The following is a 15,837-nucleotide window of genomic DNA, read 5'->3' as shown; positions in this document are numbered from 1 at the left end:
TGATCTTCCACTCTACTGCACGACACTCTACGACACCCCAAAACACTCTACTCTATGACACTGCAATATGCCACCCTAGTGTACTCCATTCTACGTCCCCCTACTTTACTCCACTCATTGACACTCTATGACCCTCCAATCTACGATCCTCCACTCTACTCTATGCAACTCTGTGGCACTGCACTTCATGCCACTCTATTCTACTCCACAACACTCTAAAACACTCCCAGCACTCCACTTTACTACGCCACCCTAGTCTACTCCACTCTACGCCATCCTACTCTATACTATTCTATACCATTCTACTCCACTCCATGACACTTTACGGCTCTCAACTCTACAATCGACCACTCTACAACACCCCACTCCACCCTAAAAACCTCTACTCTATGACCCCCAGTCCACTCCACGCCACTCTACTCCACGACACTCTTCAACACTCCACAACACTCCACTCAATGAGACTCCACTCTACGCCACTCTCCTCTGTGCCTCTAAAGTTTAGCCAAGCTGAATAACATCAACGCTGGGGAACAACATGGCTAAAACACATTGGCAAAGCCAATAGCTCTTGCATAGGAGAGACCTATCAGTTTTCCCATGCTTGTCATTTATTGATGGTGTTTATTTATTCATCTAGCCTTTGTTTTACCCCAAAATGTAGTCTGAATTGAACTTGAGACCACAGTCTCAGAAATATCCATTTGAAAATAGGAACCAAAAAGATAATTTCAGGTTCAAAATATTTGGTACATGAAAAAGGTAAGCAAGGAGTGTATGTTTGAAGGGACACGAGTGCAGGGTACCCAAATGAGGGGTGGGATTGACCTTCATCAGATTAGTGAGTACCATACATGAGATTAAAGATGAATACTTTTCCGGTATGCCGAAATCAGACGGAGAGAATTCTACATTGATGGAGCAGCGCTCAAAACTAATTTTATTGCCCCATAGTCGGATTTGGATTTTTTTCCATAGGTAGAACTTCAGAGGCATTTTGTCTCCTCTAGGTACATTTAATGTGAAAGGTAGGTATAATCGTTGCTGATGTCTGAGGGCTTTAAAAATGAGGCAGGCAATGGTGAACTTAAGACTTGCCTTCATGGTATTATGACGTCTAATCTGAACTGGAGTTATCTGGTTGTTTGATGAAATTGACTTTTCACTAATTCATTGAAATATCAACGGCTTGAACTAAAGGTTTACCTTTGTTTAGGGCAAAGAGCACTGCTCTGGTCGAAATCAGCATGTGCTTGATGTATGTTTTCATGGAAAGCTATGAATCAAAACAAACTTTAAGAGATTTAACTTCTTTCACTAGGGTGGTTATACATTTCTAGTTCCTCAAGCCAATTTGCGTTAACTTTTAATTGTTGTTCACAGGCATTAAGAAGGAATTCAGTCTTATCATGGTTTATTTTGAGGATGTTTGATGACATCCATTTTAAAATGTATGTTAGACAAATGTTGAGAGTAATATTGTCAGTCAATATGGCAATTTGCATGTAGAGATTAGTGATATTCACGTTTTGGTAAACAGAGACATCAGGCTCTATCATGACTCTCAGTAGCTACATGTAACAACTGAACAAAATTGAGTCAAAGTAGAGATGTATGTGGGAATCTACATATGAATGCTTCAGGGTCAGATCAAGAATTACCCATTCTTACCAACTGTCCAAGCTGCTCAGGTATGAGGAACATAACTCAGAACTGTGGCATTGAATCCTATGTGAGTCTCGTGAATCTAAGTAAGCATGCAGTGTTCAAGTGTGCACTTACTTTTTAGGTAACAGTACATGGTATTATAATTTGTGATTTAATTTAGCATTAGAAATATGGGCCTATCATTCCTAGAATAAAAATCATTGTTGTTTAAAAATTGCGACTAGCTGAATGTGTCAGAAATAACATGGAACACATTTGCAGCTATTTCTTTCAGAAGGACTTTCCCCAATTGAGACATAAAACAGTTGAATGGACCTAATTTTATTGACCTAAGAAGGATAAAAAGCTTCTTCATATATAAAAGATGCAACTGACTCTGCCATCAGCATATGAAGTGTCATGAAAGTACCCAGATGCTTACCTCAGCTCAATGCATTTGATCAAGTTTCAGCGCTTAGAGACCCCTGGGTTATAACGTGCTATATAAATCGAAATAAATAAATAAATAAGTAAATAATGAGTCAACCCATTCGATTTGTTGGTTACGCACAGATCTCTATAGCAAGTTAATGAATCTCAAGTGTGCTTTCTCATCTAGATACCTTGCAGAGAACTCTTTCCTCATGCTAAACACACATCCAGCTTTAACCTCTCTTCTTTTGGCTCCTGCTCCATTTCCTCCATTTGATTTATACACTTAAATGTGTATTCATGAAGAATCTTTATGATTATGTCCAATCCTGCAAGAACATATCTGAACTTCCCCAAACATCCCTGAACATTCATGCAAGATTAATAATTCAGAATGGGATTCCGCCCGATTCAGGCAACAAAGGTTGTGTGAATTGACCCAAAGCTCATTGAGAATTTCAGGAACAGCTACAACCCAATGTTTAAAGTTCCCTCAGTTCTACTAACCAAGTAAATCCATCCAATGCGTCCTGAATTTGCCACCAGACGTATCTTTGCATTCACCGGGAGCGTGTTCTAATATCTCCACCCTCTTCGCTGGGATGCCTGGCTAAAGCTGACAAATTCAGTGGAGACTTTGTTGGATACCGTTTGAGGCGCCTGCTACTATAACAAACTGAGCTCCAAGAAATCAAATGAAAGTGACTAATTCCACTGGGCCAAACTCCCAACTCCTGTCTGGAGTCACACCCCCAGGAGTCTGGAGTAATGTTCACCATCTCACAGTTTTCACAATTTTCATGAGACAAACTTTGGCTTCTATTGACTTTTGTCAATGACACTGATTTGTATTTAAAACAATAACACATTTAAATCAGCTTAGCTCAATGTTATTTCCTTCAAATTTTCTGAGTTATTCAGTTAGTGCATGTTTACACTTCTTATAATCTGAGGAGGTTGTTTAACCCTTTGGTTCTTTGAACTGTTTTGCTTCTTACATTGTTGATATTTAGCTCAGTCAGTTTCACTAAAGTGCAAGACAAGGACACTATAGGGAAATAGTTAGCTTGCCTTGGAAAAAAATTATTGGCACGAGTGTCGTGGGAGCTGCTCAGGTACTCACACACACCTGTGTATCCAGTCCTCATCATTCAACTCCTGGGTAGATTGTTTGGATACAGTGTTCATGTTGTGCCTCGTGTTTTGTAGTTCAAAATCAGAATTACCTACAAGTAATAAGTACCGAATCATGTCATGCAGAAAGCATCCGGCTCAATGAGCAGGTGCACAAATCACACTTGGACCAGTAGCATGCATGTATTATATTATTTAGACTCGCCTATTATTCAATGACTAACCTTGACCATGTCTTCATACTGGAGGAAAAGTATATTATAATCATCCGTGTGAGTGTACCAGCCTTTAACATGGTCAAACCAGGAGCTAGAGTGCACTGTTGGGAAACAAAGAGGAGTTGACTGAATTAACACAAAATGTAAGTTTTAGCAATACACATTGTCAGACACATTGTCAGGTCGGACCGAGATTATCTGTTGTTTATTTTAGCATTACAATCTCTTTACATTGAGAAAAGATTTGACATTTTTGTAAAACAGACTACTTACATGTATACCAGTATCAACTAATATTTTATTTACTGGAAATCCTCAAAAGACTAAACAATATCATTGACTTTATAGAGGTCTATTGCATTCTTGCGCATGCATCTGAATTTTCGGTTTTCAGGTATTCCCGCCAGCTTTCCTTCTCATCACTTCAAAACTCACTCTTAAATATCACTTCAGAATTTTGGCACAACTTTGTCTTGTTTTTGGTTACCATCTAACGCAAATCACATTTTGCTGGATTGGAACTATCAACACTACATTTTGTGTAGGGTTTGCGTTAAAAATGTATTGCAAACATGACGTAAAATGTTTGCAACAAGCTAAAGTTACATATTATGGCCGCTTCTTGAAATCTCACTATAACAGTGAGATAAGAGGTGAAAGTAGCAAAGTCCAACCCAGCGGTTCTCTCCAACATTTCTCCGTCCAACTTATGCTTCCTGACGACCTAAAACCAAATATGCAACGTTTTTCAAAAAAGACCCCCCAGTGTACTACTCAGCTAAGTCAACTATGATCATAAGAAATCCTATAAGGGACATTACTGCAAACATAAACAGCATGCCTCTCCCACACACTTCTTTATCATCACACTGCTAAGTGCTGCATCCCACAACATGTTACTCGCACCTTGGTGGTCATCACGCACAATATGGAACCACTATGCCTATGGTAAATAAAAATATATTTAAACTTAGAAGTTACCCAAGGTATCTTACCTTGCATTATTCCTATGGCTAAATTTAATATGATCTGAAGAAGGACCCTGAGGTTCAAAGCCAGACCTTCAGGGTTTGTTATGGTGGGTCCTGGGCATCACACTGTACATCTCCTGTATTTGAATTCCCTTATATGCAGAATGTGCAAGCCCAGACAAAAATAGACGGGCTCCAATAAATTCCTACATGAAGCGGAAGATGCACATTTAGCTATCTTACTGTTGCAGTAGCCAGTGTGGCAAAGGCCTTAGTGCAAGTAAGGAAATGAGCCCCTGTCATCTTTTGAATGATAGAATACAGCAATAATCAGGGTTACGTGCCTGCCCCTGGGGCCGGTGCCACTGCACCTGCTGCACCAATTGTAGCTATGCCTGTGTACCGTCGCAGTGCTGCAGCAACTGACTGGAAGCAGGATATTTGCCATTTCGGTGAGTGCCTTCCCTTCAGCCTCCGTATCCAAACATGTGTGACCACTTACTCAGAAATGTGCTTCACTTGTTGGAATTGCTGAGACCTCTTGCGATGAAACCCACAACTTTAAATAGTAGATTATTAGACACCAGCGCCCACGTAAAAAGAAGCGCATTGCGTGAAAGCATTAGGAGCCTCATTAAACTGGTTTGCTATCAGAACAGGAAAACAAGGGTTGCAAATGACGCTGGGTTACAAAGAGTCTGCAGTGACGGACCCTTTGTAGCCAGCCTTTTGTGAGACTGACTTTCTATTCTAAGCAGGGGGCGCCCTTGTACTATGGGAAACTGTGCCAGGGATCTTCAGAGAAGGCTGAAAAGGGATACAAATCTGAAAAATAAACCTAAAAGTGAAGTTGAAAGGGCTGTCTTGGCTAAGCTTGATGTGTCTCTGTCCTTCAATCCTCTATCATATTTACCTTGTTGACCATTCACCATGATGAATTCATTGAAGTCTGCGCTACTGGGTGCTCGGCATCATCTGGTTGACTACAAAATTCATACACCTTCATGCAAGCCTTGTGGTCAAATTGGCACATCGTTGACAGCCGGAGCTGGGTCCGCTATAAGGCAAGATAAAATCTAAGGTGCCGTCTAGTGGTGGCACCAAACTACTGCATACGGGGCAAAGTATTGTCTAATTTCAGAGTACATGGAGAATTTCAGGAGCCCTGAAACCCTATACACCACTTCTGCTGCAGTATAGGCCATAGGCTTGGCTTGAGATTTTATTTCATGCTGTTGAGAATTACTTGGGCTATGTCTGTCAGCAAGGCACTAAGAAATACAAATAGCAGATTTCTGAATATTTTGAATAACAGTATAGCTTCAAAGAAATATAGCAAACGTACATAGTGTTCATCTACAGACCCTTCTTCTTAATGAGGGGAACCCCTCAGAAGCAAAGATTTCATATGAAGGAGGCGATATTAAGTTAAGAACTCAAAGTTATGTCCCACAGGTTGGACACAGCTTGTCGGGTCCACCTAGCTTGGCCGAGCTTGACCTCAGAAACCGAAGCATTGGTTCCTAGGAGCAAGTCAATTTCATGTTTCCGGCAGCATCTCAGCCGGCAGAAAGAGGAATGAAAAATTCATACCACTAGATGTCCTGAACGCCCCCTTCCTGTCCTCAGCATCTGTTGAGTTTACCGTGAATTGCAACTTCAAAGCTGTTACTCGCCTGCAGCAAACAGCCAGAGCGGATAGACATAATTATGGTCGAGAAAACCAAAGTCAACTCAAATGCAGGTGATAATGTCTTGTTGTAGCTTGCAGAAACAAGGACGCGCGTAGTGACACATTCGCATTTGAAATTAATTACATTGTAAGCCAGCAAGGTTTTTTATTTTTTAGCCAGTGACTTTCCAACCTTTTCAGCGCCACAGCAGTTTATTTCTTCACTAGCTGCGCTTGGGGAAAAATGTATCTCAGTTTAATAATAATTGCCTGTAATATCTTTCGACTCGTCAAAAATGCTGCCTGCTGCGTTTTTAAACAAGCATTGGAAAGGGCATTAGATCTGCTCTCCACAAACAAAGCAAGTATTATAAATTTAAGTAGAATACAATAGGATAAGAAAAAGTTCGTCCCCCTCAAATCCACAAAATCCTTAAAACACCAGATAAATTCCAAAGGTAAACGCCACATAGCAGCAATGCAGATGGCGTTACCTGTTCCACGTGTCATAGGCATGGTCTCTCACCACACCCCATTAGTGGGAGCTGCATCCCTGTTCAGACAAACATGCCAACAAACATATTTAAAAAAGAAAAAAAGAGGATCTTAGCCTCCCTGCTTTGGAATAGCAATAAAGCAATAAAGATGTAGCAGCTCACACAATCAGGGCTCAAGTGGCTCTCACAGCAAGTCATACTGGGTTGTAGAAGCTGGTTGCAAGGCTAACCCTCGCACACTCGGTATTTGCTGCTGACAGACACTTTGCATTCTCTTCACGGAGCAGTTCAGTGCAGTGGAGCCGCCATCACCATCGCCTCCACCGACTGCGCCGACCGACCGTGCCGCACTACCCAGTCTCATCCCCGGCCCCAGCATCGGCATGAGCGTGAGCCGCTGACAGCCACTGACAATCGGCAAGTACTGAGAAGCCGCGGCTCCCGAACAGTAGGGGAAAACTGTAGTTTCCCGCGGCGGAAAAAACGCGGCCGCAGCAAACCCTCGGCCGCAGGGGGGCTCAGGAGAGCGCCGTGAGTTGTGGAGAGTTGTGGGAGAGCGGGAGCCCCGCCCAAGACCAGCAGCTGCAGCTGCTGCAGGGACCGCCGGAGAGAGCCGCACAGTCCTGCAACTGAGGCAGGAGAGGAGAGAACAGCGAGCGGCAAGTCTTGGTGGAAGGTACAGTCCAGCTCAGCTCAGCCAGCTCTACTCCACGAGGGAGGTAAGTCCTGGAGGCAAGCGTGGCCGCCGATAGAGGTGGCTGCGAAGTAAGAGCCCGGGGGTAGACCGCTTGTCTCCTCCTCCCCTTTAAGACGAACAATAAGACAAACAATAAAACTTTGGAAAAAGTCTCGTTCAGAACCAGCTTAAAAACTTTGCTCAGCCTCGTGCTGATATTCCCCGATATTTCCTGACTTTCCTAAGGCTCACCATCTGTGTCTTTTCCATCATCCCCCTACACTCTCATTTGCCGCTCTCAAAAGCAGGCCAAGTGTATAGGGTGGCCAATCACCACATCGGGTCGTCTTCAGTACCCCTTTTTGCCAAGACCACCACTACACGTTCATTCCAAAACTTAAAGCTGCTGTAATCACACCACGATTCACACCGCAACGCCAACACAAAGGACCCTGGGTACTGTAGTCCTCCCCAGTGACTGTGTGCTGGCAGAAAGAGGCATACAAATTAAACAGAGGGGCCACTCTTCAACAAGGAGGCCCATAAGCACTGAGTTACATCACTTTGAGCCCCAACCTTCGGTGCCTGAGGATGTCGTTCAAGAAGACCCAGTCAAGTACGGAGGCAGGGCCGGAGGTGGACTCCGAAAGCACTGCACAAAGGACGATAACAAGGAGCATCAGCTTTCAAAAACCCCAGGAATCAGTTAATGGTAACACCCTCCCTCAAGGACTTATTACACATTTTTTTCAGGCTTCCAGCCTTACAGCCTCGGATGAGGGTCAAGCAGAGTCGGTGTCAGAGTTCATCCTTAAACTGGATCCTCCAAAGGCAACTAAAGATCAGAGGTGTCCTCATCCCTGTGAGTTTGATGTAACTCAGGAAACTGGGAGTTCTGAGGCATGCCTCCAGCCTGTCGCTAGTGCGAAGAGTCCGATATGGATCACAGCCGACATTCATGTGAGACATATAGCGGGGGAGAGCGAGGAGAAATTGCACAAGGAGGCAGCTGTAGCTACTTCCCCAAAGAGAATACGTAAACGATCGACCTCCACGGAAACACCCCACGAAAAACAGAAGACAACTCCCCCAGGAATGGATGCACTAACAACATCATTCTTGCAAAAACTAGAACAATCAATCGAACGAACATTGGAAGCAACACCAATAAACCCAGGTAGAACTGCAGTCCCGGGTACGTCTCAAACAGAGGGATGGAGCCCGCTGGGCCTAGCACACCAGCAAGACGCAATGGAAGAAGTTACATTTAAAAAGTTAAACCTGTCAGCAATAAGAGAAGTACAGGACACAATGGCCAGGGCGCTGCTATGGCAGTCCACAAAGATGGGAGTACAAATTGATCTGCTGTACTCAATCGCTCAGCACCTGGCGCGTCAAGACGATAAGCTGGCTAAACTAGAGGCTCTACTCAAAGTCCAACACGCTAAAGTGGCTAACACCGACGCTATCGCTGCCATCATTGAAAAATGGGCTAGTCTACCAGAAGTTTTAAAGGACATGTTGGCACTAGCCAAAGGTCAAAGTGAGACGCCCCCCTCAGAACAAGCTACTCAAAAGCCATCAGTCTTGAAGAGGGTGCATTCCGAATTGCCCAACCACTGCACGGCGGCTAGCAGCCCATCAAAGGAGCCAACGGCAGGGCTAAGCAACAACAGCTCTTCGGTAGCACAAGGGAATGGGGAGTCCGAGGTCTTGGCACTTGACACTACAAGTGACGACTCATTTGACACTGCCCCTCCAGCGGCGAAGGCCGAAGGTGCATCGGCAGGAATGAAAGCTCCGCTGTCAAGGAGGGCCAAAAACATTACCAGTAACACAAACTTATGGTGATACTGCAAATAAAAGCAGTCCAAAACCACTCTATCCCATTTTTAATTGCAAACAGGAAACCAAGGCCACGAAGTCAAGAGATGCATTTCGCGTCCCAGACAAGGCCCAAAGTCCTCAGATCACCCATCGGGGGAGTAGACACAGTGAGGAGGTTCAGCAGAGGAGGGCACAGGAGGTACTCGGTGCACAACCCAGCGCCCCCAGCTCCCCTGGCCTGGTGCCTCATCATAAAACAGAAATAAACTCCAACTTAAACCAGGATTAGCTGCCAAGAGCCCAAAGAGAGGATGGTTCACTAAATGAGGTGTCAGGCAGACTGTGGCCTGGAGTCAGTCACAAAAACTTTCAGTTCACAAAACTGCCAGAGTCACTTCAATCTGGGAGAAGGGCAGACCTTGCACCCCTTCAACATAAAAATCAACCTGACATATACGAGGTGCTGCTGACTCCCAGATACTCTGCCAAAGGCTCCTACGACATTTCAAATAAGTCTAATATTGTTCGCCTCTTCGGCTCCATTGCATCCTTGGCACAAATCACCTCAGACGAGATCGAGTGGGTAATGTTTAAAAGATTGGCGACGGACACTCATGGCGACTCCACCTTACTCGGATTCGCACAACAGCAGATCCAATATGCGATCCTCAAGGTAGTCACACAACTCGCAGAATGGGGCATTGAAGTCACTGTCCCCAGGGCGCCAAAATATCCACATGTTCTCACGCCTAAGTATGGCCAGCAAGAATCTACCTCAGTCCTCAAAGGAACTAGGCTCATAAGCCTAGACGGGGGATCGAAAATAGGGGGGAGGCCAAGAACCCCGCTAAAAATTAACATCATGCATAAACACACGCAGCGGAGAGTGCAGCGGCTCCAGCAAGGTCCGGACTATCCGGAGGTCACACGGAGACAGGGTCCCTAACCAAATATACACCTTTGGAAAAAGTGAATACTCACATCCACCCAGGGGGCAAGACCGTATGCTTACCCTCATTTCATGGAACGCAGCAGGGCTAAGTAACATAGTCGAAGACACAGCATCACTTGAATACCTCGCACAGGGAGACATACTGTGCATCCAGGAGACCTGGGCGAGGTCGGCCACTCCAATTGGAGGCTTCTATGAACACTTTAAATCAGCGACCAAAAGGGCCATGTTTGGACGCCCGTCAGGGGGCCTTTCCATTTTGTAAGCCACGCCTCCAAATGTAAGACCACAGAACTAAAAGTGGCGCCACCCGACCTTCAAGCCATTACAATAAAGGGGTTGAAAACGGGTCTAAAGCCCCACCCCCTTTTTATAATTAACTGTTACATCAATACAACTAAATATCAAATGCAACAGGCCATGGAAGCACTCATTACCATGTTGGAAGATCTACTCGTAAGCTTAAAGTATCACAACGTCATAATAGCGGGTGACTTCAACACTAGAGGCCTGGGTCCGTTCCCTGCTGTGTCTTCTAGTAAGAAGTCAGCCCCACTGACTGAATTTCTTACAAACTTTAACCTGCAATCTACTCAAGGGTCACAAAAAATGCGCCATCCCTCCTGGACCGCTAAACCGACCTTCAGGAATACATCCACCATTGATTATATCTTTACTAACGAAGGGCTGGCCCATAAACTTTACGACTTCACTGTGGACGACCGAGAGAAAAGCGACCACAGGCCCCTCCGCGCCACATTCAATCTGGTGCGGGAACAGGTGGAAGCTCAGCAAATAATCGGAGCAACCTCAGGCGAAGAACACCATCGACTCCTCAAAAGAATAAAATGGTCGACCAACCTCAGCTAAAGCCTGTCACAGTTTGTAGCCAGCAGGGAGGCAGATTTAAAGTCACATGACATAAAAAACATCACAAACTTCTGGGAAAAACTGACCATGGACTTACAGAAGAGCTTGGGTAATTCCAACCAACAAAGAAAACATCAAAATAACACCAGGCCTAGACGCAAAAAAACACAGAGTTTGACACAAGGCAAGAAAGCGCTTAATAAGGCTATCAAGAAAGGCATACACTTGCCAGAGAAAACCTCTATCTCTGCCTTGCGAGCCAATTACAAAAAGAAAGTCTGGGAGCTGAAAAGGCAGTGGTCAGAAAAGAACTGGCTCAAAGTGTTTTCCCTAATGAAAGAAAAGGTTAACAGCAAGCTATGGCGTCATATTAATAGCCTGACCCCCAGAGGGGAGCATAAGGAAAACAATGTAGCAGGGGCTGTGTGGGAAGAATACGCAAAGGGGTTGTACACCAGTGGGGTAAATCAGACCATCCCTGGTAGCTCAGAGTGGACCAAGGAGGCTGCTGCAACTATTAAAACTCAAGGCATGCCGAAAGTCTTCTCAGAGCCCAGTCAACCCGCAAAGTATACAGAGGAGGAGCTCTTAAAGTTCATTAGGGCCATAAGAACTGATGGGGCTCCTGGCCCAAACGGTATTCCTGCCCAGGTCTTTAAAACGTCCCCTGCCTTTTCGCAACCATACTCACCCCGCTATTCAATCACTCATTTGCCACTGCAATCCTGCCTACATCCTGGAAAGGCTCGGTGCTATTTCCTATACATAAGAAAGGCGACCACTCGAACCCGGCTAACTACAGGCTTATAGCGCTTCTTGACATAGAAGCCAAGGTATACGCCCGCCTACTACTAAGGAACCTGGAGTCTTGGGTAGATAAGAACGGCATTCTCCCGCCCTCACAGACTGGCTTCAGGGCCAATAGTTCCACCTTGGACAATATCATAGCGCTCTCCTACCTTGCGAAGCAAGCCAATATGAGGAATAAGTTGCCTCTGTTTTGTTGTTTCATAGACTATTCTACCGCCTTTGACCGAGTAAATAGGAGTCGGCTATGGGCAAAACTTGAGACCTGGGGGCTCCCTCAGATTTTGCTTAAAGCCATGAAAGCTCTCTATGAGGGGACATAGGTCCAGGTGAAATTAAGTCCAACAATTACAACAGCAAGAATTGACACCAACTCTGGACTTAAGCTGGGGTGCGTCTTGGCCCCCCTACTTTTCAACTTGTACACAGCAGACCTGGGGCAAGCCTTGAAAGATGTAAACTTAGTACCTCCAAGACTGGGGAAATTGGCCCTGGGTACCCTTCAGTACGCAGATGACACGGTGGTCATAGACCACACCAGGGTGGGTCTCCAAAGAGCTTTAAACAGCTTGGCAACATATAATAAGGAAAACAGCCTTCGGATCAACGAGAGCAAGACAAAGATAGTAATCTTCAGCAAATACCACCACAAAAAGCAAGCAACATGGCCCTTGGGGGAGCACCAAATTAGTACAGCCCCTTTTTACAACTATCTGGGTGTCTGGGTGTCAGAGAAGGCCACAGCAGTCAAACATCTAAAGGAGTTAAAACCTAGAATCGATAAAATAATTCTGCCCCTAAGACTTTTAATTAAACAACAAGGGGTGGTGATGGACAGAGTTTCTGAATTTACGCAGAATACTCTCACCCAGTCAAGAGATCAGGGCTAGATCCAACACCGTTTTTTAGCTCACTGCACCATCCCAGCTCAGAACCTGGCTATATGCAAATTAGTCTGTTCCTGTCCCAGTGCATGATGGGAACAGGGCAAACCAAACTACACAGCCAATTCTTTCACTGGGAAGGAAACAAGCTTCCGGGGACCGGTTTCTGGCATTACCGCCGTCTTCGGCCCGGCTTGCTTGAATCCTGATGGTGCAATGAGCAAGGGACTCACATCTGAGTATACCCTTCCACGCTTATGGTGGACAAAATAATTAAACAACAAGGGGTCGTGATGGACAGAGTTTCTGAATTAAGCAGAATACTCTCACCCAGTCAAGAGATCAGGGCTAGATCCAACACCGTTTTTTAGCTCACTGCACCATCCCAGCTCAGAACCAGGCTATATGCAAATTAGTCCGTTCCTGTCCCAGTGCATGATGGGAACAGGGCAAACCAAACTACAAAGCCAATTCTTTCACTGGGAAGGAAAAAAGCTTCCGGGGACCGGTTTCTGGCATTACAGCCGTCTTCGGCCCGGCTTGCTTGAATCCTGATGGTGCAATGAGCAAGGGACTCACATCTGAGTATACCCTTCCACGCCCCCTTTTCTGAATCGTTTTTGGCCACTATAGGTGTGGCAGGGTATACTCAGACATGAGTCCCTTTCTCACTGCACCATCAGGATTCAAGCAAGCCGGGCCGAAGAAGGCTGAAATGCCAGAAACCGGTCCCCGGTAGCTTGTCTCCTTTCTGGTGAAGAATTGGCTTGGTAGTTTAGTCTGCCCTGTTCCCATGATGCACTGGGCCAGGGACAGACTGATTTGCATATAGCCAGGTTCTGAGCTGGGATGGTGCAGTGAGATAAATAACGGTGATGGATCAAGCCCTGATCTTTGGACTGGGTAAGAGTGGTCTGCTTAATTCAGACACTCTGTTCATCACCACCCCCTTTTCTGAATCCTAAGACTTTTAAGACATCACCTAGCCAGCCCCTCAACAGAACCAATATTGACCGTACTTAGGGCAAAATTGATCCCCTCAATTACGTATGGCCACATAGCCTATCCAGGTGCATTTGAGAAAACGATCAACGCGGCCCAGGTGAAAGCATACAAACTCGTGCTACATGCCCCAAAACAAGCAAGGAACACCAGGCTAAGGCTAGAAATAGGCTTGAAACGCCCAGAGCTGATACTACAGGGGGACTTGTTAAAATACTACATCAGAGTGCTGAAAGCGCCCGAAAACAACCTTAAACAGTTTCTAAAAATAATATTTGGTCAAGCGGGCTATCCATGGCACACTATGGTGGAAAAAGGTATTGTCTCATTGAAAATCGAGGGCAAGAGCCTACCCCTCCTTGAAATTCCCTATTCAGCCTGGGCCCAAGCCGTAAAGCGCCAAGTTCAGATCATCTTGTTTGAGCTTGACTGCTCATCACTTCAGCACATCTCATTAACCTTGGCCCTGGATAAGTCTTACATCCCAGGCAAACCTCAACCATACTTGCAAGACTCGCTATCAATTCAAGCGAGGACGAAAATTCTGTATTTGCGACTTTTGGCCCTTAGGATAGTGGACTATAACCCAAAATGGGCACGCACGGATGGTGCTATCGCCTGCCGGCTATGCAGCTACCGCAGAGAATCTTAGTTGCACCTCCTGTGCTGCTGTACCAAGATGGGCAGCGATTGACATTGTCTGCTGCGTCCGGCCCTACGGACCCTAGGCTACAGAACCTGTAGAGAGGCCTCGGATTGGTGCTTTTCGGTAACCACGACCTGTCTACTAGCAAGGGTCGGCAAGTTTGTCCACCAAATCAGAACGGCACTTGAGCTACACCAAAAGGCCACAGTCCCCAACGGTCCTGATATTTTGTAAGGAGCACCATTTGGAACCCCAACCATACCAGCTGAAGGTTAATTTAGTGTGTAAAGCAAGTGGAATCACCAGACTTAAAAATCAAAGCAGGGTTGGTTTAGGGCCTCACGAAGTACATTCCGACTGATAGCTGGTATTTTGTCGAGAACAACCATGCTGAACCCCCACACAAGCTCTAAATTCTCGAAGGAGGGAAGATAAGGACTAAATAAAAATGTTTTTTTAATGGACATAAAGCAGTGAAAACATACGTCATGTTATTTTTAAAGTTGTATATAGGGTTTTATTGGGCGAAGGGCTTTCGGGGGGGTGGGGGGCGGAGATGTTCATGTGTTTTATACTGTAAAGATTTTAATTAATCGCACAGTAAATAAAGTCAATACTTGCTGCTCAGAAATACAAAGTTGCTTCACTTTCTTGCTGGGGCACGTGTCAAGTCTCGTGAATAACACCAAAAATACCACTCAAGGGTGGCGTGGAAATGTGCTGTGCTAAGTAGCATACTGTGCAGTCTGAAATAAAGAGTTTTAAAGAAGGGTGGCGTTCTTACGAGCACTCTTCTGTGACCATGCACAACAGAAGGGGAATTAATCTATTCTCCCAACCAGAGGGTTTAGCGGCTCGACAGCAGGTAAAAGAGGGCTGTGGAGGTGTTGCTTTACAATGCACAATAATGATTTGGAGGTGGAGAGGAAATGTTGCATGTTGATTAATTTGTTGTAAGATATGACCATATACAGAGATAGCTCGTTGAAATCTCTACCTTATGCATATTGACCTATTCAAGAGAGACTTTTCTGTTGTTGTTTGTTAATGTCTTCAGTCTTCACTCTATGGATTTTGGAGGGCTATATGACCTCAGTTCATTTGTGACTGTTGAGGTGCAGACAAATGCATATAGTGCTGCCCTCACTAGAAGCTGGCCAGACGTCTCATGCCTACAGCCTCCTTATGCCTTTAAATGCGGATTTAACTAATCTTCATAGTTTCCCCCATTTAAGACGATTCGATTCTTAAAGATATTTTCCACAGATAATACTAGCAATGGACCTGGTTCGATGGTTCATTCCACTCTCACTCAGAGGGCAGCTCAGGCTGCTCCAGGTGTGAAAGGCCCCACAAGCCCCCAGGGAAGGGGGGCATCGTAACCTTTCGACTGCCCAGCTTGTCATGTATTACTTCTCACTTGACGCGCATTGGAAAGTTGAAATTCTTACAATTGTTTTCCAGACTGGCAGCGGGAGCAGCCAGCTCCTCCCCCAGCCTGTCAGGCACTCGGGCTCGTTTGGAAGAAATGCTGGCCCTCAACTAAGCCGCAGCTGAGGCACTACGCACGCAAGCAAAATTACCCACATTTCCAACTAACTT

The 15,837-nt window shown here is 45.3% G+C and overlaps 1 protein-coding gene across 1 annotated transcript in view; it reads right to left on the bottom strand.

The window, feature by feature from the left end:
- The window catches only part of LOC147707982 (amine sulfotransferase-like), a 363,481-nt gene that overhangs the window by 93,504 nt on the left and 254,140 nt on the right, over positions 1 to 15,837 (bottom strand). The window contains exon 4 of the mRNA XM_086925269.1: positions 3,438 to 3,532. Coding sequence (XP_086781395.1) covers positions 3,438 to 3,532 — 95 coding nt within the window. The remainder of the gene's footprint in view (positions 1 to 3,437; positions 3,533 to 15,837) is intronic.

Source organism: Lissotriton vulgaris, chromosome 6 (assembly GCF_964263255.1).
Source record: "Lissotriton vulgaris chromosome 6, aLisVul1.2, whole genome shotgun sequence".
NCBI lineage: Eukaryota > Metazoa > Chordata > Amphibia > Caudata > Salamandridae > Lissotriton > Lissotriton vulgaris.
This window is presented reverse-complemented; position numbering and strand designations above follow the sequence as displayed.